This window comes from Lutjanus erythropterus, chromosome 21 (genome assembly GCF_056507025.1).
Source record: "Lutjanus erythropterus isolate fLutEry1 chromosome 21, fLutEry1.hap2, whole genome shotgun sequence".
Classification (NCBI taxonomy): Eukaryota; Metazoa; Chordata; class Actinopteri; order Lutjaniformes; family Lutjanidae; genus Lutjanus; species Lutjanus erythropterus.
In genome coordinates, this window is record NC_139337.1 from 4,045,559 (window position 1) to 4,072,182 (window position 26,624).

General features: G+C 39.4%; 1 protein-coding gene across 1 annotated transcript in view; it reads left to right on the forward strand.

Moving 5' to 3' along the window:
* Positions 1-26,624, forward strand: part of tgfbr1b (transforming growth factor, beta receptor 1 b) — a 94,934-nt gene that overhangs the window by 47,624 nt on the left and 20,686 nt on the right. The window contains exons 2-6 of the mRNA XM_084747184.1: positions 1,534-1,785; positions 11,722-11,991; positions 17,467-17,697; positions 20,036-20,203; positions 24,193-24,349. Of these exons, the coding sequence (XP_084603310.1) occupies positions 1,534-1,785; positions 11,722-11,991; positions 17,467-17,697; positions 20,036-20,203; positions 24,193-24,349 (1,078 nt within the window). The remainder of the gene's footprint in view (positions 1-1,533; positions 1,786-11,721; positions 11,992-17,466; positions 17,698-20,035; positions 20,204-24,192; positions 24,350-26,624) is intronic.

Genomic DNA, 26,624 nt, shown 5'->3' on the forward strand with positions numbered 1-26,624 from the left:
ATTTTGATAATGATTAATCATTTTCAGTCTTTAAAGAAACAAAGGCCAAATTCTCTGATTTCAGTAACTCAGATGTGAATATTTTCTGATTTCTTTACTCCTCCATGACACTAAACTGAATATATTTGGGTTGTGGGCACATCAAGACATTTGAGTACGACATCTTGTATGACAATCAATCAATTAATCATGAAAATAATCGTCATCTTAATCGATGATGGAAATAATTGTTAGTTGCAGCCCTGGTGAGAGCTGTGGAATATTAAATAATTTATCTTTGCTCACTACATCTGAGCATTTCTTACTGGTATGCAGGCACAAATTGCAGATTATATTAACTTCTTTTCCAAATACAAAAATGAGAAATTATCAGTCATTTTACTGGAATCAGTTGAAAAGATTCCGGTCATTGTAAGAATATGCATGCTCAGCAGTTCATTCTGCAGTAGCCCTTCAGTTTACTAAGAAGAAGGAAACTTAAACGATCAGGGTTGTTCTTTTCTATATTTTTCTTGCTATCAATAACAAGAAAGAGAAAGCATTTTAGTCGCTGCACAAAGTGTAGCACTTGACTAAATGTATCTTTTGCTAAAACTCTGCCAAGCTCATTTTATAACAAAGTCTAGCCCAGAATTTTGGCAGGACACTGCCTGTCTATTGTGACCAGCAAGCAAATGAATATTAGTAATCAATATTAAGATCTGACTGCAGACAGATGTTTGCTGAAGAGCCTGACTTTGATTCCCATCAGATTCTTGGCCTTTCTCTGCAGCCCTGTTTTCTCCAGCTGTACTACAGCTGTGAGCGTGTGTTTGTGTCTGTCTGTCTCTGTCTCTCCTGCCAGCAACAAAGCAAACTTTTTGAGGAAAATGAGTCACTAAGTGTGCGTGTGTAAAGTATGACTGGAGTGATGTAATGTCTCACATTCCCTCAGGGAGAGTTCCTTCCCGATCTCAGACAACACACACACACACGCAGACACACACACACAAACACAAACACACACATCAGGAAGGAAGCGGTGTACAGCCAGCTACATGTTGGAGTTCAGTGGGAAACAGAGCTCAGACACAGTTTAAAAGGTTTTTTTTTCAACAAAGGAAAGTGACAAAAGTATGTATGAAGTTGGTTATTTTTTAAATGTTTTCATTTTCTCAGATAATAGATTTAAAAAATGTAAATTGGTTTGCCAACTCTGACAGCACAGTGGACAGTCTGAGGTTTGATATTGTTAAAAAGCAGCACTCTGGGTTTAATGACTCAGGCAGGGGAAAATGAATTCCCCCATGAGATGTGCAATCGTGAATTGAAAAGTGTAAAAGATGACAAAAAAAATTGATCTTAGAAATGAAAAAGTTGAGTCCTCTTTTTACTGATTTGTCTGTGAAATGGGAAAAGTGCATGATTAAATGTTTTAAACCCACTCGACCTTTTGTTGGATTCTGTTCATGCCGGCTTTGACATTCACATATAAACCAAGTCGAGCCTCAATTATAACTCTTCTTCCCTTCCTTCTCTCTTCTTCCGTTCCAGCCCTCCAGTGTTACTGTGACCGCTGCAGTGCCAACTCCAGCTGCACGACCGATGGCGTCTGCTTCGTTGCCGTCCGCAAGTCAGGCAACCGGGTCACCATGGAGCAGCGCCAGTGTGTCCATGAAAACGAACTGATCCCGCGAGACCGGCCCTTCATCTGTGCCCCGTCTGTCAAACCTGACACCGGCATTTACCCAATGTGCTGCACCAAGGACTACTGCAACAAGGAGCCCAACCTGGACATGCTACCTGGTAAAGACACACACACACACACACACACACATACACACACACACACAAACTTATGTTAATACACCTGTGAGGGGCTTATATTGTCTGAATTTTTCTAGAGGGCTTTGGTGGTGCACCACCGTCATGCCTCAACATGCATTTCACACACTGTCACACCACACACACCCAGTTCAGACAGTGTGCATGAGAATGTGGCTCCAAGTTAAGGATCTACAGTGAAGATTCAGGCTGAAAACATGGTGCAAATTATGTCTTTCAAGTCAAGTTGGCAAGCTGTTGCTTTTGAGGACCTGGATTACACCAGATGAGCAGTATGGAGGCAGTTAATGTCCTTTTTCAGTTGTTGTCGTTTTCCGTTTTTCTGATGTTTTTTTTACATTTGAAAACTGGTTGCCATTCACTTCCATTGTTTGGGAGATTCTGCAACACTGTTTTCCTGTGAAACTCCAGCAGTGTTTTGTGGACTGAGAAAACTAAACCCGACCTTTAATCAGCATGAGGGTGAGTAGATAATGACTGAATTTTAATTTTTGAACGGTCCCTTTAAGGATCTCAGGCAGCGGACAGAGCAGAGTCTGACATCCCTGACAGTGTGTGAATTCTTTCAGGAAGCGACTTGCTCACTGCAGGTGTATGTGTAACCAGAGACTGTTCAGAAAGGAGACGGCACACTTCCCTTTATCTGAGTAACATGAATGTGTCCACTGGGCCATCCCTTTAGAGGACCAGCAGCAGGATCAATGGGAGAAGTGAACCTGAGCGTATAATGACTGATTTTTTGTTTGTTTTTTATTTTGCCCCATAGTCACTAAAGTAAATATGATGCTCTAGTGGTATTTTTCAGACAGACAAATCAAGAGAACCTTGTTGGGTATCATTTGGGATTTATCAGATATCGACACTAAAATGATACTTTAAAAATGTTCCCAGTGCCTGAACCAATACTTGGAAAAAAAAAAGAAGAAGAAAAAAAACAGAAGCAAAAAATTATGGCCAGTGACATTAAAAAAAATGCTTTTTTTCATTGCATATTCTAACTTGCACAATATATTAACTGTAACTGTTTTAAAATACATTCACTAACATAATAAAATGAACCACACAAACTTAAAGAATAGTTGACCCACAAATGAAACTGCTCAGCCTCATGCTGATTGAAGGTATTTTTTTTTTTACTTCACAAAACACTGCAGGAGGAAAGGATCGTTTTTATGTCATTATTCTAAATTTCATTGAAACAGTTATGGTTTGTTATTTTTTCAGGGATCTGTACTAAACAAAGATGTTTTCTGAAGTCTAGATAATAATGTATTGACCAGGACACCACAATATTACGTTGAAAATGGTTTTTGCTTTTAACCAAGCGATTTGAAAATTGCAGTAGACCATATTGAAATTTCGATAAATTGCTCAGCCCTACCAGTTTCCAAACAGAAAATAACAAAGATAAAATGCCTCCATGCTGCATGTCTGGTGTAATCCAAGTCTCCTAAAGCCCACCTTTTTTCCTACTTCATTTGATCCCCATCGTGTGAAACATTCCTAAAATGATCTGTACACATCACACATTAATTTTATTAGACCACAGCTGGCCAATATAGCTCAAACATTTATCACCACTTTATTTATCAAGGCACAGAGATGGCAGTGTCAGTGTGAACACAACAATGAAAAGCAAACACAAATTAATACATTTGCACAAATAAATAAATGTACATTAAATATTGTACTATGAGCCAACCTATTGTTTTTTATCAACAGTTTCCTCAGTGTGTGCACTCAGTTGTCAGTCATACATTTCTTTTGTTGTGTCACATGTCAGACAGGCTGTTTATGAGCCACAGTGTATTTGTTATGTGCTTTCACTTAAATGCAAACCTCCATGAAACTACTGAACATTCTACTGATCAATTTTCCAATTGCTGTTGATGAAGCTTTGAAGTTTTATTGCCCAGGCCTATACCTATACTTTAAAACGTTTTGGTGACATCTCAGCACGCTGAAATGCCAAGTCCGTGAAATTCACTGTTGCAGTAGTGGGCCAATCACAAGTCGCATTAAATTGAATGACGCATTAGGGTATTGAGTACCAATACTCAGCACTAAATGCAGTCCAGTAGAACAAACCACAGGCACCAAAAGGAATAGTCAGCACCTCTCTGGCACATCCACAACTGAGCATTTGAAGTTTGATTAAAAAAGTAGTATTTGTTACATGGAGGTTATATTAGATCACACTGGCTTCTTTACATCTGGTTCATAAGTGTAGTTGTCAAGCAAACACAAAAAGGACAAAACATGGACATCTGTTTTTCACTCAGTCCCTGGTTGTGACAAAAACAAAACTGATCTTACAGCAAGTTTGAGCAGCACACATAGTGACACAGATACCTCCATTCAAAGACCAGGTCTTACAGAACAGCTCATTATAGGCAATATTTACATAGTGTGCAGTACTCGTCAATTAGCGTAGGCAGTTTGAAATTTGAAGTTCTTGATTTGAAGTTTTTGCATCAGAAGTTTGACACATTTTCAGCCACCCTGTCCTCTCCTGCTGAGTCGTCTTTGCTGGTTTACCAAAGAAAGTTCTGTGTTCTCAAAATAAGTCTGCAATCCAACTACAGCTGCAAGTGTACCAATCAATTTCCCTCAGCGCACAGATGATAACTTTTTTTTTTTTTAACTCCGATATGAACAAAGCTGATGTTCTAGAACTTCCGAGGACAACAAAGCTGCAAGGTTTGATGGATAGAAAGCCGACTGCTTGTATTCAGGTCGATATCCCAATTCAGTCAAAAGTTGAAGGCCAAACAGAAGTCAGCTGGAAACGAACAGAGGAGAGCTTTTTGTTGTTCTTACACTGTAGTTGCATTTGAAAGTGGGGCATATGTATTTCAAAAATGCATCACTGTCAGTTCATATAGAGAAGCACATACAGCTTGCAATAAAAATACAGATGATGCTATACAGCAGAATTACTGTAAACACAGCCAAAAACTACCACCAAGTTAGCAACTTTGACTTCTTTTCAAGATAACCTACTTTTACTGGCAGATTATCTTCTGTTGCTCAGTAACATAGAGGCCTGATTCATACTCAACAAAACTATAACACTTTACTTTTTACTCCCATTTTTCATGTGTTGATGTAAATGATCTCAGACTTCTTCTGTGCACACAAAAGCAGGGTTTTCCTTTTGAGGCAATGGTAAAAAAGGCTAGAGATCAAACTGTCCATAGGGATTTAAATTTTAAACCAATATTGTGACTGATAGTGTTTATTTCAGCACAGGAGTTAACATAAACATATTTACTTGCAGATTGTGCAGTATATCTCAGCACATTTCACTGTCCTGGCTCTCTTGTTTTTGATAAATTAAAAGGGCACAGAGTCTGATGGGAGAAGTGTAGAATGACAAAGGAAGAGAGATTTGTAATGTAAGGAGTTAACAGGTACCAATGGGTGGGTCAAAAATGCTGGATATAGATTAAAAAATATTGATATAAAGTAATATAAAATTGCATTTTTGTTAGAAAGTTCAACAAAGTTTGCAGCCAGTAAATTAAAGGAGCCCCGCCTTTGAGTTATGTAGGCCATGAAACCCCTGGAAAGGTTTATTTCACTCAAATGTTTCTTTCAAATCTTGCACAGGTGTGTTTTGGACTCTTCACAATAAAAGGTCCCTCAAAAATGTGACATTTAAGCTTAAAAACAAGACATTTATTAGGTTCTAAACATTGAGCCACTGTTACCAAATTCTTTCCCTGGAGGGCAAAGTCATGACCCGCTCTACTCTGCCTCTGTTTGGCTAACCCCAATATTCTTACCTTAACCCTAACCAAGCACTTCTCGACATACCTAAACCAAGCCAACCCAACCAACAAAGGCAACAAGTACTAGCCAATCAGAGGCAGAGTAGGGTGGGTCATGACTTTGCCTTCCTGGGATAGAATTTGGCACTTGCAGTCCTCTGTGAAATAGCCATAATTCAGTGTCTAATAAATGTCTTTTGTCAAGATCAAATGTCACATTTTAGACTGTCATTTTATTGTGGTCAGATTATTGGCTGTGCAATAATCCAGCTGTTTAATAAGCATCTGTGTATGCCTTACCTGTCCACATGTATTATCTTGGCGGAGGAGAAGTGCTCACTAACATGGATTTTATCAAATCTGTGAATGAAATTTGAGAGAAATACACGTTGTTTGTGCACAGAATATTTTTTAGAAGTATTACTTCAGCTCATGAGTTTAGTATATAGGAGTAAATAATAACAGAAGAGATGAATCCTGTACACAGTAACAGTATTTACAATAGTTTGTTGTGTCACTTCTGGTGTTCTTTGCTCAGCACTCAGAGCTGAGAAATAATTTTGGTATCATTATTCATTTTTCTTTGAAAAGCCCTCAAAGTGCTGTTTACTGAAGATGCTGCCAAAGTTAAATGTTAGAAGATGTTGGAAAACAACTTGTATTGTGTTGTGATCCCTTTAGCAGAAGAACTGATCCCTCCAGCAATGCCTCTAGTCAACAGACTAGGCTCCTGACAATACTTACTGAAGAGGTTTCTTCAAGACATGCTATTCATCCTCAGCGCTCACTTCTTTGAAAATGTTTAAGGACCCTTTGTAGCTTGTAGCTGCTTGTTTGTCACTATTACCACAGCGAAGAGGACAACAGGTTTTGAATGCCATGATGGGTAATGTCTCTGGGTCCCTCTAAAACCATTCTAAATGGATTAACATTACAACCTACCTCATCTCCCACTTTCATTAGGACGAGCTCTTTCCATCTCTGTTGCTGTAGCTCCCACTCTGATTTTTCACAAGTCTCCTCCGCTGGCTTTTTCACACCTTCGTTAATGGTGGTGGTTTATCACAGAGGTTCTGCCAGTCGCAGCAGCTCTGTGGCAAAAGCCTTCAAAGTGTTTCTCCTGTTATTCCTGCACTCTGCTGCACTTAAATGCTGAGAAGCTGAATCACTCCAACAAGTCAATAAAAACCTGTAAACAGGCAACTGATGTCTGTGTTTGTATGTTGTGAGCTGGAAGGATGAAGCATCAGTGAGGCTGCTAATACAAGGATTAACACGGTGGCTTAAGTAGAAGACAGCAGTAAGAGCAATAGCATGGTGGTACTGTACTTTTTTCCCCGTTGTTCAGCTCCAAAAACTTACATCTCATCTCTTCCTCTTGTATGTGCTGGAAATCACTTTGCATTCAGTATTGTCACTTTGCATTCAGTGTTGTCACAAATGACTGAATGTCTTTACATTTAAGGATAAATCTGTATCATAAAATGACCACAACGTGCCATCAGAGATTAGGACACATGTTAAGTTGGAATACTCGCTTCACTTGACATGAAAGCCATGGAACAGTGAAATTTCACTCTCTGTTATGACCCAGGACGTGATGAGTGTTATTGTATGGCAATATGTCATGTCAGTGTTGTTTTTCCCCTCCTTGCCAGAGGGTGGTGTTGTGTTTTTATTTGTGCTCTTTCCTCAGCATGGGTGTTGGCTGATGATTGGCTCTGAGGCTGAGGCCGCCTACTTTAAAACAGCACCTGCAAGCGTCAGACCGCCTCCTTTGTTTCCAGACTCCCAACCAGACCGTGCCACGTCGTCCGTTTGTGCCGTGTGGCCTTGAGAAGGCTGACGTTGTGATTAATGTGTTGCCTTTTTCAAATGTAAATACTTAACAGAGAGCAGTCCTGGTAGTGGTGGGGGTGGTATTTTATAACCCCTTTTTCTCCTGTTTATGTTAGGGAGCCAGGTAAGATACCTGTATTTCTGTTACTTTACTTTATGGGTAGGTAAGTTTGTTAATTTAACCCCAGATTTTTTTGTTTGTTATTTTGGGCCATGCTCACCCTGACGTTTTACCACCATGTCTTCCTATGTGAGTGATGAATAAATCATTCTTTGTTGGACTGCATCTGCCGTGGCACTGGTCATCCTTGGGAGTGGGGAAAGAGGGGAGTTGCTTGTTGTGCTCAAGTTTTCCCCCGAACCGGGCATAAAATTATTATTATTAAACTGAGCAAAATGTTAATTTGGCAGGCAGTGAGACAGGCAGTCACGTATCTGTCTAACTGTATGCACTCATCCTCACTTCTTCTTGTCAATTTTTTCCAATAAATTCCTCGCAATGAAAGTTGATTGTTACTTTATATAAAAGCTTTTATTGTCCATTAGAGCTGCACAATATATCGTTTGAGCATCGTCATCGCAATGTACATGTGCGCAATAGTCACATTGCAGGTCCTGCGATGTAGGAAGCAAATGAACTAAACGTGTTCTCATCTAATTTCAAGGGTACCTGACACACACTGCACGCAGCGATCCACCAATCACAATCGTTCTTAATCAGTTTGCCAAAGCAGACCACGCCCCTGCATATGGAGCGAGTCGCAAGATCAGTGCAGGTTAATTGTCCACAAGATGGGAGCAGTGCAGCATAACATTAAATGCTATTCAAGTCATCTGGTCAAAATGCCTGTATTTTTTCATATCGCAATATATATCACAGGGTTAAAAAAAATCGCAATGTCAGTTTTTTCCAATATTGTGCAGCCCTATTGTCCAACTCCTATACAGTTGAAAGTGAAGATGAAAGGGTAAAATAAAGCAAATATCTGAGGGTAAAAAACAGTGACATGGTGAAACTTAACTTCAAAGCACAGAGATTCAGCTACACAAACACTGAACAGAACACACAAAACTTTAAAAAATGTCTTTGTCTCTGCTCTCCTGATCACACATGAGCTGAGTCTCTGCTTTCCAGACGAAAAACAGACACACTGTCATCTACTGGAAATGAAAAAAATGTCCAATCGCCTATTTTTTCACAGGTTGTAATCGCTTTTTAAAAACTTGCATATTGGCGCAAATTTTGGTCTAAAATCAGTATTATTGAGATATATTCTTAGATTGTTAGAATGATTCCTCCAGTGCCGCGAGATCAGCCAGATGCCGCAGCTGCTTCTCTGACCTGCCAGGATGTTCATTTCATGTGACTGTATTATCATGTGTACAATAAAATCAAATGAGACCATTCAAGAATCATTCTGTGGCTGTCAGAGCAGTCCTTAAAATATGTTTTCATTTATCGTTTTTACCTTGCAGCTGCCAGGCAAAAGAGGAGAGAAAGCCTTGACTGACTTTTTGAGGTCAACACTTTTTTAAGACCTGCAAATAACCTAACATTTCACTTCGAAATATTCAATATTTTTTCTTGACTGTGAAAAGCACTAACAGCAGTATTGTTACCACTCCTTCACCCCATGCACTAGTAAATCTGTAAAAAAAACAAAACAAAACTTTATCTGGATTTACAGTTACATATTTTTTATCTGTTCTCGTTCTCCTCATTTAGATCTGATCTTTGTTCTCCAGAGAGAAATTATAGCTTGTGGAGGTTTATAAAACCACAAAAATGATTAATACTAGATGCTGGACAGATGTACATGTCAAAAACGTAAATACAGAGTTGGCACACTGGATGATGCTTCCATGAACATATTCTGATACACCACCATGTGACATCTCAGGCTCTGAAGAAGGGTTTGCATAAAAAAAACCCCATCACATTTATTAAATATTTGTGGGAACGTTATCTAGTGTACAGACTATTTTTCTTGTTTTTTTTTCTTAATTGATGTGGCAGCAAATCACCCCCCCAGACTCAGAGTTTTGTGACTTGTTGAGTTTGGGGAAACTTTATAAGCTTAATGAAATACTGTTCTTAATTAATTGTTCCCTCTTGTAAATTTGGCAAAGTCATTTCTTTCTTTGTGCTGCTCTGTGACTAGATAAATGGTGTTTCTTGGAGTGCAGCACATGCCACACAGTCATTACTATATCATTCATTTCCCACCTGTATTGCTTTCTTTTCTCACACACCATCTGTTGAGTATTAATCTTCATATGTGTAATCAGTAATTAAAGGGATGTCTCTTGCAGCCTTCTTGCTTGCTCTCTGTCTCAGTTTGAAGAAAAACCTTGATTTAATGTTAGCTTAAAACAAGTGTCTGTATCAGTGTTGTGTTGTACGGATTGTATTTACATCTAAGATCAAAACACAACGCGAGTCAGACCTCCTCCAGATGTTGTCAGGCAGGTCAGATCACATTCCAATCAAGACACATGTACACCTGCATTAACATGTGTTTTTCCCTCTGGATATTAACGAGTCCTGCTACAAATTACATTTTAATACCAGGTGTAAACATGGTGTCTCTTGCTCATCAGATATAACAAATATCACATGCACGCATCACCGCTCTTTCTGTAACAGCACTGTCATGTTTAATCAAGCCATTGTGGAACATTTGTTATGTTTTAAAGAGCCAGATGCTGTAGATGAAGCTGTCCATGTTGTCTTTAATAGAACGTATTGAGAGTCAGAGTCATCTAGTGTCAAATTGCTTGACTGTGGGGGAGCACACTTGTGATTTAGACTTATTTACTACAGGTAAGTGATGATTTACTGTAACTAACTTTTGCATCAAGTCATTTAGAAGCGGTGCTACAGTTTTCTTTATTTGAAATAACATTACAATAATTCACTACCCTGCAGTCATCCATCGCACTAGAGCTGCACACTTAATTGAATTTCTATCAAAATTGCAACATGGCTGTCTGCAATTTTCAAATCACAGGAGGTGGAATATTTGTTTCGCATAATTTGAACAGGTTCCTGCAAAAAAATCACACCATAGGCATTTTAATGTTTTTCAATCAAAATAAGAATAATGACGTAAAAATAATCATTACCTCTAATATCACAAATCGTATTGCAATTGCAATATCAGTCAGAATAATCACAATTGGATATGTTTTTTTTCGTAATCATTCATCCCTACATAACACACACAGTAATCAACTGTCTGGAGATATTGGCCTAAGAGATGTCTGCCTTCTCTCCAATATAATGGAGGTTGTGGCCCAAGCATTAAAAAAGTACATTTGAAATATTCAGTACCAGTATCTCTTTTCAGAAATCATGACCCATTTACTATCCACAGACCTTGTTGTGAACAGTAAGAGCTACTTCCTTATACCGTCCACAAATTGTATTACTGTGCAGAAAGAAGTGTGCATCTACTCATGTATGAGAGGCTCATGCATGAGATGCAACTAAAATTACTGGTGTCCTCCTCCGCAGACCCGCAGCCTCTCATCCATGAGTAGATTCATATTTCCTTCTGCACCGTAATACAGTGTTTAGATAGAGTTTGTTTTATAATTTCATAAAAGATAAAAAGAGACATTTCTTTCTGGGGGTTTTTTTGAATGCCATCTAGTTCCATTATATTTGAGAGAAGGAAGATGTCTCTATAGCACCATAGAGCTCTGCACCTCACACCAAAACTACCTAGATGGATAAATAGCAGTAGAGGTGAAAGAAAAAATGTGTTTTTTTACTTGGGGATGAACTGTTCCTTTGGGGTTATAGGGAACAAGAATGTATCCCAGCTTGCAATGCGTCAGAGGCAAGAAAACCCCCAGGACACAGACAGTTGTGCCAGTGGGTAATTTAGGTTTTCTAGTTAATCTGTTCCCCTTGTCTTCAGATGTCTTTTATCTACATTCACTACATTCATTTCAGTGGATGGATGAAGACATTGCCTCTTTGGACCATGTGTGTTGTATGTGTGTGTGTGTGTGTGTATGTGTTTGCTACAGGCCAAATCTCCCATCAGTAGAGCAGATGGAATGTGCCCCCGCACCACTTGGCCACTTTGTGTCCTGGCTGGTGGCTAGCACTTTAGCCCTGTCACTTGCCAGCTCAGTGTTAACCTCTCCAACAGTGTGCCGCCTCACTTCCCTCTCTCACATGTCGGTCTTCAGACTCAGGTCAAACATTAAGTCTTACTGTATCAGTCTCATGTTCTAATCTCTTCCACGTGTCTGTGTCCTCTCTGTCCTGCAGTCCCCCCAGAAAAGACCCCTCCTCTGGGCCCTGTTGCCCTCGCAGCGGTGATCGCCGGCCCTGTCTGCGTGCTCTGCCTGCTGCTGGTCTTAGCGTTCTACGTTTGCCACAGCCACAGGGGTCTGGGGGCTGGGGGAGCTGGGGCCCATCATCACCACCACCACCGGGTGCCCAACGAAGAGGACCCCTCCATGGACCACCCCTTCATCACTGTTGGAACAACGCTGAAGGACCTCATCTACGACATGACCACCTCAGGCTCTGGATCAGGTATGACACTTCACCCCGGGGTGACGCTGCTAAGTTACAAAGCTGCTGTCATTAAACTGGCCTGCATTGATCTCAGGCTGTATCCCATTTTGGCTAAATTCAGCTAATAGGACACTAACTGACTAACTGGATGATTGCAGTTAGTTAGCAGCAGTGTGCTAACACCATTTTTTACCCTGCTTGATGTGTGTTTTTACTTAGGCATGCTTTGAATCTTTGATTTTCAAGGCAAGTATGGCTTTGTTGTGGTTTATTAGTTGGGGCACAGTTAAGGGAATAGATTTGGGGGATATTTTTACTCACCTGTTGAGAATTAGATGAAAGGCCATAATGACCACTGTCAGTATGAAACTACCCTTAGGAGATGGTTAGTTTAGCTTAGCATAAAGACTGGAAATGGAGAAGCTAGTCTGGCTCTGTTGCAAGGTAACAGAATCACTCTGCACAGGTCATGGCTGCTACTTTTAAACAGAAGCATTTAAACTTAAAAGGAAAAACAACACTTAGTAGGTGTCCCTTATTAAGAATTAATGGACACCCTGCACCCAATCAGAATCAAGTATTCACCCAGATAATACAGCAATAAATATAGTATCATAGTATTATCATGCCTTGTTTTTTTGTTTTTTTTTACATACAAAGACTAAAGTGTAAAAAGTACAAGGTGGTTGCCTAGCAACTTCATAGTGACGTTAAGAGAGTGCGCCAGGCCAGGAAATAGTTTTTATGAGTTGTGGAATGAGACTTATTTGATATACTTGAGTAATGATTGAGGATGGTTCATTCACAGCATGGTTTGTTAACATTTAAAGGTCAAACTGTAACCGTACTTGGAGCAGCAGAGCAGTGATTACAGTCGCAGATGAAGGAAATTACACTTTCAAGTTTTTGTCACTAGTTCAAGTGCGTCACTTTATATAGCCGTGGCTCAAATGACAGTATTTGTAACTGTGTGTGGGTCTCCACAGGCCGACTTGGTCTTGAGCAACCGAGACCTGACCTGACCTGAGCTGAGTCAGGTCTGAAATCTACTCAGTCACACTGGGTCATCTCAGGGACCTGTTTGTATTCTGCTGCTCTCAGGTCAGTGTCAGTGTGTGTAGTAAGTAGATCCAAACAGACTCTCTATTAGGTTTGACCATCTTCACTTCAGAAAACTTCAGAAGACTTTGAACAGTGAAATGCTTTGAGAGTCAGTATCAGTTTTACATCAGCCGTGGCTTCTCATTAATTAGAAGCTCATCAAGCTGCTGCCTGTGTTCCTGTTCTCTCTCTCTGCTCTGATCTGCTCAGGTTAATCACATTGTATGCTCTGGTCTGCTCACACTGGGTCTTAATGTGCATTTGTCTCAAATTACACAAGAATCAATTTGCTGTTTACCAGTTACCAGATTTTTGTCTTTACTTCATAAAAGCTGACTTTTTAACAAAAGTTAAAAGTTTACTTCTGTGAATCTTGAAACAAATGTATATATTTTCAAGTTTTAAAGGAATGATTGTATCAGGTAAGCTTATATGTATCCTTGTGTAAAAGAAAATGAAATATTTAATATAAATGGTCTGAAAAGTTTGAATTGGTATGTTTCAATGTTGTTTTAGTGTGAGTAACTAGATTCTGAAGCATGTCAGCCTGCAACTAACTTAATAGTTATCTTCCAATTACTTTTACAAGTAAACGTTTTTTTAGCCAATAGAATGTCAAAAACTTGCGCATCACAATTTCCCAAAGCTGCCATAAATCATAGGGATGCATGATGCAGATTGCTTCAGCTAATACTGATAACTGACAATTTCCTGCTTCTCAAGACAGATTTCAATGAGATAACTGATAATTCTACATTTTAATAAAGAAATGAATATAACCTTTAGTTTATGTACACCTGAGGGTAAGAAAGGCCCAGTTATAGTGAGCAAAGATGGATGGATTATAGTTTAACAGAATTCAAATGAAATGCTTTGACTTACTATCAACCAGTATAGACCAATATAACTGAAAAGGCCAATATCACCCAATAATTTATCTCCTCCAGTGTGTATTGTCCATCCCTAATAAATAAAATACATGAATAAATAAATTACAAATAAAAGCAGCAAATCCTCATATTTAAGAAGCTGGAAGTGTCAAATGTTTGACATTTTTGTTTGAAAAATGACTGAAATGATTAATGGATTATCAAAATAGTTGGCAACTAATTTTCTTTCGATTGACTGATTCATTAATCAGCATACACTCTCCCTGTGTGTGTGTGTGTGTGTGTGTGTGTGTGTGTGTGTGTGTGTGTGTGTGTGTGTGTGTGTGTGTGTGTGTGTGTACAGCAGTAAGACCGTGCAGCTGTACATATCTTAAAGTAGAAGTCTATTATAATGACTGGCTGGTCCAGATTCAGGCTGTTTAACTGCAGAAATGAATGCAAACACACATGCACACACGCACACACACACATACACACGGCACTGGCAAAAGCTGTTCTTGATGCTAGTCATAAATTAGCACCTCTCTGTGGAGGCTGGCACTTCCAACCCTCTGCCAATGAAGGACTTGGATTCAGTTTTTCTAGCTATTTACACCATATTGCCCAATATGAAATTGTGTGTCACTGATACAGTGTGTGTGTGCGTGCGCGTGTTTGTGTTGTCTATGTGTGTGCATGTAGCAGAAGTGTGTGGGCCGTTTTAATCACTTTGCTGAGTCAGAATATTTGTGGTGTGTGTGTGTGTGTGTTTGAAATAGGAGGAGGAATCTCATTCCGCTATCATTTTCTGTTTCCTCATCAGCAGTTTGGCAGAACAGTGAGCTGACAGAGTTACTGTAGTTACAGTATTTCATGTTTGTGCTTGTTGGAAATGTAACTGTCCAAACTCTACTGTACTTCATCACCAAACACACTTTTAAATGCTCAGGCTGAAGACGGTATTTTTGCACCGAATGTGCAGTTTTATCAGAACATTCTGAAGATTAAAACCTTCTGTTTATTTCCTCTAAACTATCAAATATCATCTGTTACATATCAGAGATGAAAAATGCACTGCTCAGAAAAGTGTGAGATAAAACAAGCACCCAAACTGGTTATGACAAACAGAACATCTTCCCACCAGAACATCTGTGCTTTTATTCAAGCCACTCCACAGTCATAGAAGTATGATGATGGGTTAGGACCACATTTGATAGGAGGAAAAAAAGAGGATTTTAGAAATGATCATGACAAAATCATTATGTGAGGAAAAAGTAATTAATGATTGTAACAATTGTAACAATGTGTACAATTAACAAGTGTAACAATTAATCAAGTCATCGATTATTAATCGACTGTTAAATTAATCACCAACTATTTTGATAATTGATTCATCAGTTTGAGTCATTCCTGAAGAAAGACGAGTCAGAATTCTCTGATTTCAGCTGCTTGGTCTTTGGGAAACACTAATTGACATTTTTCACCGTTTTCTGACATTTTACAGATTAGTCAACTGTGAAAATAATTATTAGTTGCAGCCCTAAAATAAATATATATGTAAAAATTCATAACAAGACAAACTTCTTCTATTCAAATCTGTAATCGTTTAGCTCTCAATAGCTTTTATGAATTTTGCATCCGCGCCTCTCTTATCACCGCCAGATGCAGATGTTGTTCTCTGGGGGGAAGCGTGATGTAGAGTTGGTATGGACAACTGATTGGGTCGAAACTTTTTCACATATAAATTCAGTGATTTTTCTGATGACAGTTGTCAAAAACATGACCTAAAACAATGTGGCAAACGACATCAAATGACACAAAAGACATCACAAGTTTTCTGTCTGAAATCACGTAACCACCATCAGTAAACAGCAGCAGCTACTCGGCTCTCGCTGCCCGAGGTGGAGGCTGTTTCGGGAGGGCGGGCAACAAAGAGTTGGTAGCTGATCGAGTCACATCTTCCCTAAACAGAAATTTAACAATTTTTCTCAAAGGTTGCCAAAAACACGACCTGCTGCCACAGTACTGTTGCTTGTTTTTATAACATAGTTGTGTGGAGTAAAGTATTATTTTGAAAGCCCGGTGTTATCCAGCGATGATCTGTTTTTGTCAGACTCAGAAATGATGCCTCAGGAAGCAAACCGAGAGATCATATTTGTTATAAAATTGACCTGAAGTTACTTTTTCTTCTTTCAAGCAGACTGAGATTCATTCCATCACTGCTATTTACAGCTACTTGTTATTTTGTCTGGTGATTTTAGAAATATATTGAATCAAACTTGTTCTAAAATGCTACAAAAGCCACATATTTGGCATCAAATTAAAAAAAAATGTGTTTTGATTGACAGTTTCTTCCTGTTTTTGAGATAGAACTGTTTGTTTGGGGTGAGTAGGTAAATGAGTATTCTCAGTGAGCTGCAGCACCTTTCTAGAGTTCTGCTGGGGTCTGGAGGTTTATACAAGTGGACATTAATTAGGTAAATAACACAAATAAAATATTTTGGGAATGGTTAGGGAAACACTACTTTAGATATATTTAAATCCAGAGATACAAGACAATACTACATTCAACCAGACATTAAAAGACATTAAAATGAGTGTTTGTATGTAATTACAGTTCTATGAATAGTGCATGACTGCGCAGTGTATTAATTAAGCCTTAATGAGGCTGAAACACAGACAGAGAGGGTAACGGTGCTCTTTAGTAACAGAGAATACAGCTGTAATATTCAAAGCTAGTGTCACAGTGTTATGACCATAAACAGTTGACAGTAATAATTAATTCATTTAGAATCCTTCTCTCCTGTGTCATTAATGTTATTTATTATGACTCACAGTAAAGGCCAAAATGCACTAAAGGCGTCTGACGCTCGCGTTTTGAAGTGCATCCATTGTTCTAAATGGCAGAACGTGCACCGAAAGCATCTTGACGCACATCAAACTGACTTGACACTCACCCTCCGAACTTGTTTCGATTTTGGAGCGTCAAATGAGGATCAGGGCTTTTTTTATCTACAGCTGGCGTTGCAGGAGAGTTAAATGGAATAAACAAGGCATGGACGCAAGGAGCGAGTGCTGATTGAGCTTTAGCTCCACTTGAAAGGAGATTAAAAAAAAAAAAAAACTAGAGTGCGAGGGAGGGAGAGAGCTTGTGAATATGGACAGATGCGCCGACTTGATGATAATAATAATAATAATAATAATATTACCGTACACCTCGTGGTGTGTGTGTGTGTTTTGTTTTTTTTTTGGTTGCTCCAAGTCCCATTTGTGTACTTTTAAATACTTAATTACTATTCATACCTGATGAAGGTCACAGAAGTAGACAGAAATGTCAATTTATTGTTTTCTATTTATATATACAGTATATTAATGTATTCATTGTCTTTAAATTGCACCTTCTTGTGATGCATCTCTCACACATTCAGGTGTGCAGAGATTTTTTTTTTCCTAAACAAATCTGTTCTCTCTCACCACATTGCTTTCAGCTTTTGACATGTTTCCTTTCTGTCTGTTCCTCCAGGACTGCCGCTGCTGGTCCAGAGGACCATCGCCAGGACCATCATCCTCCAGGAGAGCATCGGCAAGGGCCGTTTCGGCGAGGTGTGGAGGGGCAAATGGCGCGGCGAGGAGGTGGCCGTGAAGATCTTCTCCTCCCGCGAGGAGCGCTCCTGGTTCCGTGAGGCTGAGATCTACCAGACCGTGATGCTGAGACATGAGAACATTCTGGGCTTCATCGCTGCTGACAACAAAGGTGAGAAACATTCAGAAGAGATGAATCAGGCTGCTAATATACTGTAGGTGTGGGGAAAGGCTAGAGGAAGAATAGAATATAGATAAGACTCAAGGCAGCACATAGATCCAAGAATAACCTCACATAAAGAAGTGAATGAAAGTGAGGAAGACGGATGAGAAAGTCGTGAGGTTTTGATTAAAGAGTACCAAGTCTATAAACAGTGTAAAATAGACCTTCATCGTCTGCGTATGACAGTGTGGGCTGCTCTAACCACCTGTGTAAACCTTGAGCTGTGGAGCAGAAAGCAGCTCTGCTAAAGGTGAAGACAGTGCAGGTGAGTGTTCACAATGAATAGACCGACTGGTAGACAGTGTGGGGGAGTAACAGTTCACAGTGAAGGCCAAGCACTCAGCAGCACACAGTCTTAACAGCAACACACACGCACACACACACACGAGCGCAGAAGCAAATGAATTTAGTGTGTTCATTACAGTTTGACTGACAGGAGGGTTTGCAGGTGTGGATCTGTGTGATAGAAGAACTTGATAAAAAGTTATAGTGGTACCTGCTCTGTTCTGTCTGAGGAAAATGTACAAGGACAGTTCCTCAGGAATGTCGGTTTCTATTCTTTTTTTTTTTTTTTTCTAAAAGCACAACACCCCTTAAAGAGAGAGTTCATCCAAAAATGAAAATTTACACATTTACACATCTATCTTCTCAGCTTCATGCTGACTGAAGGTCAGATTTAGTATTTTAGTCCACAAAACACTGCTGGAGTTTCACAGGAAAACAGTGTTGCAGAATCTCCCAAACAATGGAAGTGAAGGGTAACCAGTTTTCAAATGTAAAAAACTTCAGAAAAAAACAACAACAATCAAAATGCCTCAAAATGCCAAAAATGCCATTTGCCCCTCCACACCTCGCCGAAACAGCCCTTCGAAACAGTCCTCCTCTTTTTGGTTGTCTTCTTTTTACATTTGAAAACTGGTCACCATTCACTTCAACTGTTTCCTGTGAAACTCCAGCAGTGTTTTGTGGGCTGAAAAACTAAACACGACCCTTCAATCGACATGAGGGCGAGTAGATTATTTTTTGGGTGAACTATCCCTTTAATCTGCAACTAACTAGTTCATTTTAAAGGAAAATAAAACACAAAATGATTTGAAATCCAAGAGCCGCCCATTATTCCCATCATATCATGGCACACGTCAGACAACTTGTGGTGGCCAGAGATGCTGAACTACAGTGAGTCTGTGGTGTCTGCAGCTGGATCACACTGGACTGCATCTCCTAGTCAGCACTAATGTATTGGCAGGAAATTGTCAGAGAGAGAGAGAGAGAGAGAGAGAGAGAGAGAGAGAGATACCGTGTCTGCTCTGGCTTTCAGCTCATCCTTCTTCTCCTCAGAGTGTTTTCCAGTATGTTTAGTCACAGTAGCTCTCAGTGGCATTGTATACAACAGCTAGCTCTTTGAATCTCTCGCCCTCTACCACACTGATTTTGCATCACACTTTCTGCCCTGGCTATCAGCGACATGATCTTTGGCTGCGAGCTGTTTTCTGACAGCCAGGTGCTTGCAAAAATACACATTTTTCCCACAGACAATCATCTGTAAATCTCCTTGGAAATCCATACCTGCCAACACTTGTTTTCCACAGGTCTCTCCCATATTTCATCTCCATCCTGTTTTGTTGTTTCTCCTGACAAACTCCTGTAATTACCATGGCCCTCAAACTTGACAGTATAACATAATAACGTCCAACATGTCTGGATGGTTCAGAAGGTCACCACATTAACACACATAACCACAAATCTGCATTAACAGTTGAAATAAAATATAAAAAAATGGATTTAGTGATGATCACATTGGGCCCAGACTTTAGCAATAATTCTGATGCATCTCACCTTGTACATGGTCACATAGTTTAGTTATTACACAACAGTGTTTGTACTGCAATGTGTTTCAAGGAAAAAAGAAAGTTTGAAAAGAAATAAGTCCTGATATCAAGACTTCTCGTGTCTTCTCTAGTCTTTCATAAAAAGCAGAATATGAAGTGGTGTCTTCAGGGGTCTGTATGGTTATAATTTATCAGTCTGATTTAATGATGGTCAACACATTTAATGGCTGTGTGTAATAGTGCTACCATTTATCAACATTTCCTTTTGCCTTCAGGCGCTGCAAGAATTCCATGAACTGAAGGATAAGTGTTTCAGACACTATCATTTTTTTTCTGAATATAGCAATATACAGTATGGTGTGCAGAACTAAAACATGTAGGGACAGTGACATGACATGAAATCAGTCAGGTTCTAGTAAGCTTCATGTCCTCACTTGTCTCCCTCTCTCTGTGTGCAGATAACGGGACGTGGACTCAGCTGTGGCTGGTGTCTGATTACCACGAACACGGCTCTCTGTTTGACTACCTGAACCGCTATACAGTCACTGTGGAGGGCATGATCAAACTGTCCCTGTCCACAGCCAGCGGCCTCGCCCACCTCCACATGGAGATAGTGGGCACGCAAGGTGAGAAACACACACACATATTCACACATACTGTAGACCACATGCCTTCCCGGGGATACTTTTCATAAACTGTTTTTAATTTAACCATTTAGTTTATTCAACTGATAATCAGATACAGTAGTAAAAGTACCAGCGTATACGTTATGGTCGCTGATGTTCCATCAAACTGTCCTCACCACAATAAGATAGAGCTAGCCATAAAACCTCCATGATAGTTTCAATGTTTTTCTTTCAATATCAGTAATACACTTTAATGAATACCACCTTATTCAGCAAGTGGATTTACGTCTTTATACAACTAAACTGAAGAATAAAGTGACTAAATATGAAGAGCAAATGTCTCAATGTGGTTAGACTGACCTTAATTGGACACATTCTGAAGCGAGCATGTTGACTGCTGCTGTTCAGTTGCCTTTTACAGCTAGAAGCAACACTCAGAGGAAGCAGCATGAAACAATAAATCCAGTAGAAAGACACAAATAGAGATGAACACACTGACTCTGTGCTGTGAGCTGAGAGGAACACATGTCCCACGGAGTTGGAGACATGTCAGCTCCAGCGACATTTTGAGGTTCTCTGAGTTGTGTGGATGTACAGGGAGTGCCTGGAAGAACATAAGTGAGACTGGGGTTTGTGGGCATCAGTCTGAGCGCACAGAGGCAAGGCTGGTTGTCACAGGAAGCGTGTCTAGGAACTCGCCCTTTGCTGCTTGTGACCAAAAGACACTCGATGTGTCTGGGATGGATCGGCTCACTATCTGATATTAAAAGAAGCCAAATGTAAATCCGTCCAAGAGACACACAGTAGACATCAGTGACACATTGGAGCCTAGAATTGGAGTGGTGTGAATGCATCCATCTGTCACGTACAGTTTCTTCTCCTCCTAAGAGAAAGTACATCAGTAAGTGACGTGTGTGGATCGTCTCTACAGAGTCTGTCCCCTGGGACACTGGAAGTGACACTGAAAATACACTGAACTCAGTATCACAGTTAAGCAACAGTAAGAAAGTAGCTTAAGGGGAACAAAACATACTGTTGTATCATTTTTCTGATCTTTGAAAGGTCCTGTGTGTGAGATTTGGGGGGATTTAGTGGCATATTATGACTGAAATAGAATATAATATTCATCAGTATGTTTTCATTAGTGTATAATTGTTTTTTTGTTTTTTTTTACTTAAGAATGAGCCCTTTATATGTCAGCCATTCTTGAGAATTGAGACAAATCATGTCCTACGAAAAACTGTTCATACCAACAATCTATTTGTAATTTTGGTGAAAATGTATTTTTAAGTGTAATGTTTTGGTTTGCTTACATTTTTTAAATTCTAAACCTGCCCTGTGCCAGAAAACAGCCTTGTCCCAGACGCCTCGACCTTGGAAGGGGAGGTCGAGGCGAGACAGTTATAATTGCGGTTGAAATCTACAAGCTCAGTGCTGGATGTCACTAAATCCTGCACACTGGGCCTGTAAGTGGGTGTGAGACCAAAAAGCAGCCCTGCGTGAAAACGCCTTGGCTGGAACATGTTTTTAAGGAACGGGAGAGACAATGAAATATGATCCAGGAAGTCCAGTTGGAGTAACAGATAAATGCATTTTAAGACTAATAAGATCATCACAGTAGAAATCCAAAATTCACATTACAGATTGATCCACTAGGAATCTGTGTTGCATGTCTGCCTGAATGTAGCTTAAAAGTGTCAAGTACAGTGCAAAAGTGGACGTGGACAGCAGACGAGCATGTGGTTTTATTTAAACTACACTGCGTGTCTGCAAACGCTGCTTGTTCACACACCTTCGTGATGGGTCAGCACAGTCATGAATTTTGAACTGCATGTGGTCCAAATTGATATGACAGAGCCTCAGCCACATGGATTCAGAAAGCGTGTCCAGGATCGGTGCTCACTCCATGACCTGGGTATGAGTGAGGAAACAGTGTTAGTGACAGACTGTGAGGAGCAAAACCTTTGTCTTCCTCCAGGCTATCTGCTGAATTTTAAAAGTATTTAAAAAGTAGTCATTTAAAAATAGAAAATTAAGGCCTTGAAAGTCTTGAATTTTGTTACAAAGTGTTGGTTCTTGTTAACGTATGTCTTTTGTCTTGTCCTTTCATAGGATTTATAAATCAAATGCATATATTTTGGTGTAATTTATTATCATGCTGCAGCCTCACCCCTGCTCCTCCACATACACACAAACACACACAGAGAACAAAGATTAGCCTATTTGAGTTGACGGCAACTACTCTTGTAAGTGTAAGTAAATGCATTAGAACTTAGTGGGTAAAAAGCTGATACTTCATCAATACATCTGTTCAACACACGTAAACATGGAGGCGGCGATGTGTCAGTCTGCTCTGCCTGCAGTCTCTCATCCACTTCCACTTTATTTTACACAAGCAAATTGTTACAAACAAGCTGAAATGGAAGCTGTTTGAATGACTGTTTAGTTTGCCACAGATCTTAAAATTTGGCGAATTCTTGTAACCTTCTTGTCGAATGAGACAAAGCAGCCCTTCCTCTCTCCCAGCGGTGCCGTCAGAGAAGGACAGAGGACAGGATGAAAACACTGACTGTGTTCTTCATTCTTTATAAATTTCACCCATTATATTAATGTCAGTAATATTATTTATTTTGACATGTTAGATTAGTTTCCAGTTAGATATTAATAAGCTTATATAAAGGCTTTGCTGTTGTAAACATCACTGTTGCTGCTCTAGAAACAACAGTAAGTTATTTTTAAAATACTCAATTTTAATGCCACAAATATAAAGGTTTTGGAAAATAGTACGTGAAACTGTACAAAAGATACTGAAGTGTGATAACCCTATGAGCTACATGGTAGTGTACCTTTTAACCGTACTAAAGAGAATATGAGAATAAGGGATAGGTATTTGATCAAAATACTGTGAATAGCTAGTAAGAAATGGATCCCCCATGTCAGGAACTGTATAGGGATAGTAGAGGAAATCTACACAACGAAAAAAATGATGCATCACCTGAAACTATAAGAAACATACCTGGAAGAAAACTGGGAGAAATTGACATTTTTCAGAACCCAAAAGAGTGACAAAGACTAGAGACAGGAGCGACTGATTTAGTCAAAGGCACTAGGTGAAAGGATTAACAACTAACAATGTAACTCCCAAACAAATATTTTTCTTTTGTGTGTTTTTTTGGGGTTGCTTGTCTACGTTTCTATATGTATGTAGATATTAAAATTATTAATAACAACTTAAGTGTGGGAAAAGTCGAATGTAATCCTGTTCTGAATTTATTCTCTTTGAAAATCATATACGTTTAAAAAAGTAATTATTTAGTCATGAAAAAGAGCAGTGGGAGCAGAATCCAATATAAAAGTGGTTTAAAGCCATTTCAGACATTATGAGTATTATAGTGATATACTTAATTCAAGCACTTGGTAAATAATTGTCTAGGGCTTAAAATCTATTCTGATTTTCCAGAATTTCTTTAATATTTTTGCTGGAATGGGTGTAGTGTTGCTGGTATTAAAAAGCTTCAATAGTCTTGAACAGTCTATCCATGCATTTGTGTTGGTTGATGGTTAGTTGTTATCTAGCCAGCCACACTGTTGCTGCAGCTGAGAACACCAAGGTGGTTGTGATTAGATTTGGGATAACAGATGCAGATGTGTGTGTGTGTCTGTGTGTGCATGCGTGCGTGTCAAGTGTAAATTAGTGTTTTTAATCTGGGGTCAAAGCAAGCTACTTAACTCCACTTGATCTAAAGTATATTGGTGCTCTGCTTCCACTTCAACTCCCACTCCCATTGTTACTGACTAAAATTGAAAAGATATTCTGATTGGAATTTTACCTCATAGACAACCGTCCTTCAGCTGAGCTGTATTATGAAGCCAAAGTACCAAGTGTCAAGGCAAAATCTCTTTTTCTTCTCTATATATACTGTTCTCATATAGCAGTTATTCCTCTTAAGTTTGAGTTGGTTGCTGAGTGTTTGACTTTCTGTCTCCAGGGAAGCCAGCCATCGCCCACAGAGACCTGAAGTCAAAGAACATCCTGGTGAAGAAGAACGGGACCTGCTGCATCGCTGACCTGGGTCTGGCTGTCCGCCACGACTCGGCCACTGACACCATCGACATCGCTCCAAACCACAGAGTGGGAACCAAAAGGTAAAGGGAGCATCCTCCCCTTGTTCTGTGTCCACTGTGGTTCTGTCAGGAGCTAACTGGAACTCTCTGGTTCAGCCATTTCAGGCAATCTTTCATCGTGACGCAAGTATTCTTTTGAGATAACCTCCCCTCTGCTTCACTGTGCAGGCAGGTGCGTTGTTGTCACTATGAGTGAGGGTTGTAGTGTTTCACAGCACGTCTCTGAGCTTCACAACAAGCCCTCACAGTGAATTGGGGCTGTAAATAAAGAAGCCGGGTCGTTAGAGAGGTAGGCTTTCTGCCTCCACCGTTTCAACTCAAAGAGGAGACTCTATTTCAGTTCTCAGGTTTATCAGGACTTCATCTCTGCTACACATCAATCATCTTGTCAGTTTGGGTGAGCCTGGTCATTCCAGAGGGTGGAAACTCAGCTGGTGCTCAAACTAGCAGCGATAGCTTTGTGTTTATGCTGACAGACAGGGCCACTCAGGACTTGAGAACATCACGGACCTTGAAATGAATCCTCTGCTAACAAGCACCTGGGGGTTCAAATCAGAACGTGTGTGTATGTGAAAACATATATGCATGTGTGAAATCTAAGGTCCCACATCATAATAATAATAATAACTTTGTTTAAATAGCACTTTTCAAAAATAAGTGCTTTACAAAGATATAGAAACACAAGAATTTACATCATAAACAAAATTGATACAGGAAAAATGGCAGTGAGGTAGTTGCAAAAATACAGTAAACGCAAGTAAAGTTACAGAAGAAGTATAATCAATTGTGAAGAAGTGTGTTTTTAAAAGAAGAAGCACAAACCTGTCTGATCTTCTCTGGCCGGTCGTTCCAGAGTCGAGAGGCACTGACTCCTAAAGCTCGCTCTCCTCTGGTTTTTAGCTTTGAACTGGGAAATACTAACAGACTTCTGTTGGAGGATTTCAGGCTGCATTCAGTTTCATAAGGAGTTAGTAATTCAATAATATAATCAGGGACAATCCCAGATGTGCTTTAAAAGTAATCATTAAATTTTAAAATCACTTTGAAAAGGTACAGGTGCACAGTGGAGAGATGCTAAAATTTGTGGACTCTTATTGGATTTTGTGAGTAGCCTTGCTGCAGCATTTTGAACTAGCTGAAGTTTGGAGAGGTTGTGTTGAGTTCCAATAGTCTAACCAGAGTGTAGTGAAAGTGTGGGAGATGGTTTATGGGTTCTTAATGGATTAAAACAAACTTTTGAGATTTTTCCAAGTTGTTGACCAAAGTTCAGCTTATTTTCAAATATAACACCCAGATTTCTGCAGTGACTCAGAGAACTCAAGCAAGATGAGAGACGCTTTGACATATGATAATAACATATGATTTATCTGAGTTTAGCTGGAAACGTTTAGAATGAGCCCATTTTTAACTTCAGTAAGACAGGATTGAGTCAGCCGCATAGAAATGGAAATTAATGTCATGCTTTCCACTTAATGGTAACATATAGATTGAGAATAATATGTGTCCAAGGACTGATCCTTGATGTGCTGCATAGAAAAATCTGAGGTGGACGATTTCAAAATCACCAATGACCCCACAGACTTTTCTATTGGCAAACGAGAAGAATTAAGCCCATCTAAACATGCACCAGCTATACCAAACAAATGCTTAAGATGTAAAATCAAAAGGTCAACCATATCAAAAGCTGCAGTAAGATTTAAAAGCAATAAAACCGAGGTTTGACCTTTGTAAGCTGCTAAAAAAGTGCTGTTTCAGTACTGTGACCCACCCTGACACCTGATTGGAATTTATCAAAAAGTTTTCATTCGTAAGACCACTTTAGTTACATAGCAACTATTTTTTCCAAAATCTTAGTCAGGAAGGGAAGCTTATATATTGGGTGGAAGATCAGGAGATGACTTTTTGATAAGTGGTTGGACAGTAACAGATTTAAAAAGATGAAAATCAGGTCTTGATATTAGTTAGGGCAAATGGGGAGAATGAATTAAATATTTCCTTGGAGAGAAGAATGTCAGTGAAAAGGAGATTTTATTTTAGTAGAGATTGACTTCAATCCTAACACTGCAAACTTATAGCAACGGTCAGGGAGAGATTGAGAAGGAGGGGTAACTGCATTCCTAACAGCTTAAAACTTGCTTAAGAAAAACTTCAACATTTTAACCTTGTAATAAAATGTGATCTGTATCCAAACATGTTACCCAAGTGTAAAGACAATCTGTAGGTTTTGTTGGCATTCATACACAAGATACCATCCATCCATCCATTCTCAGCAACCGCTTATCCTGAAAGGTTGCGG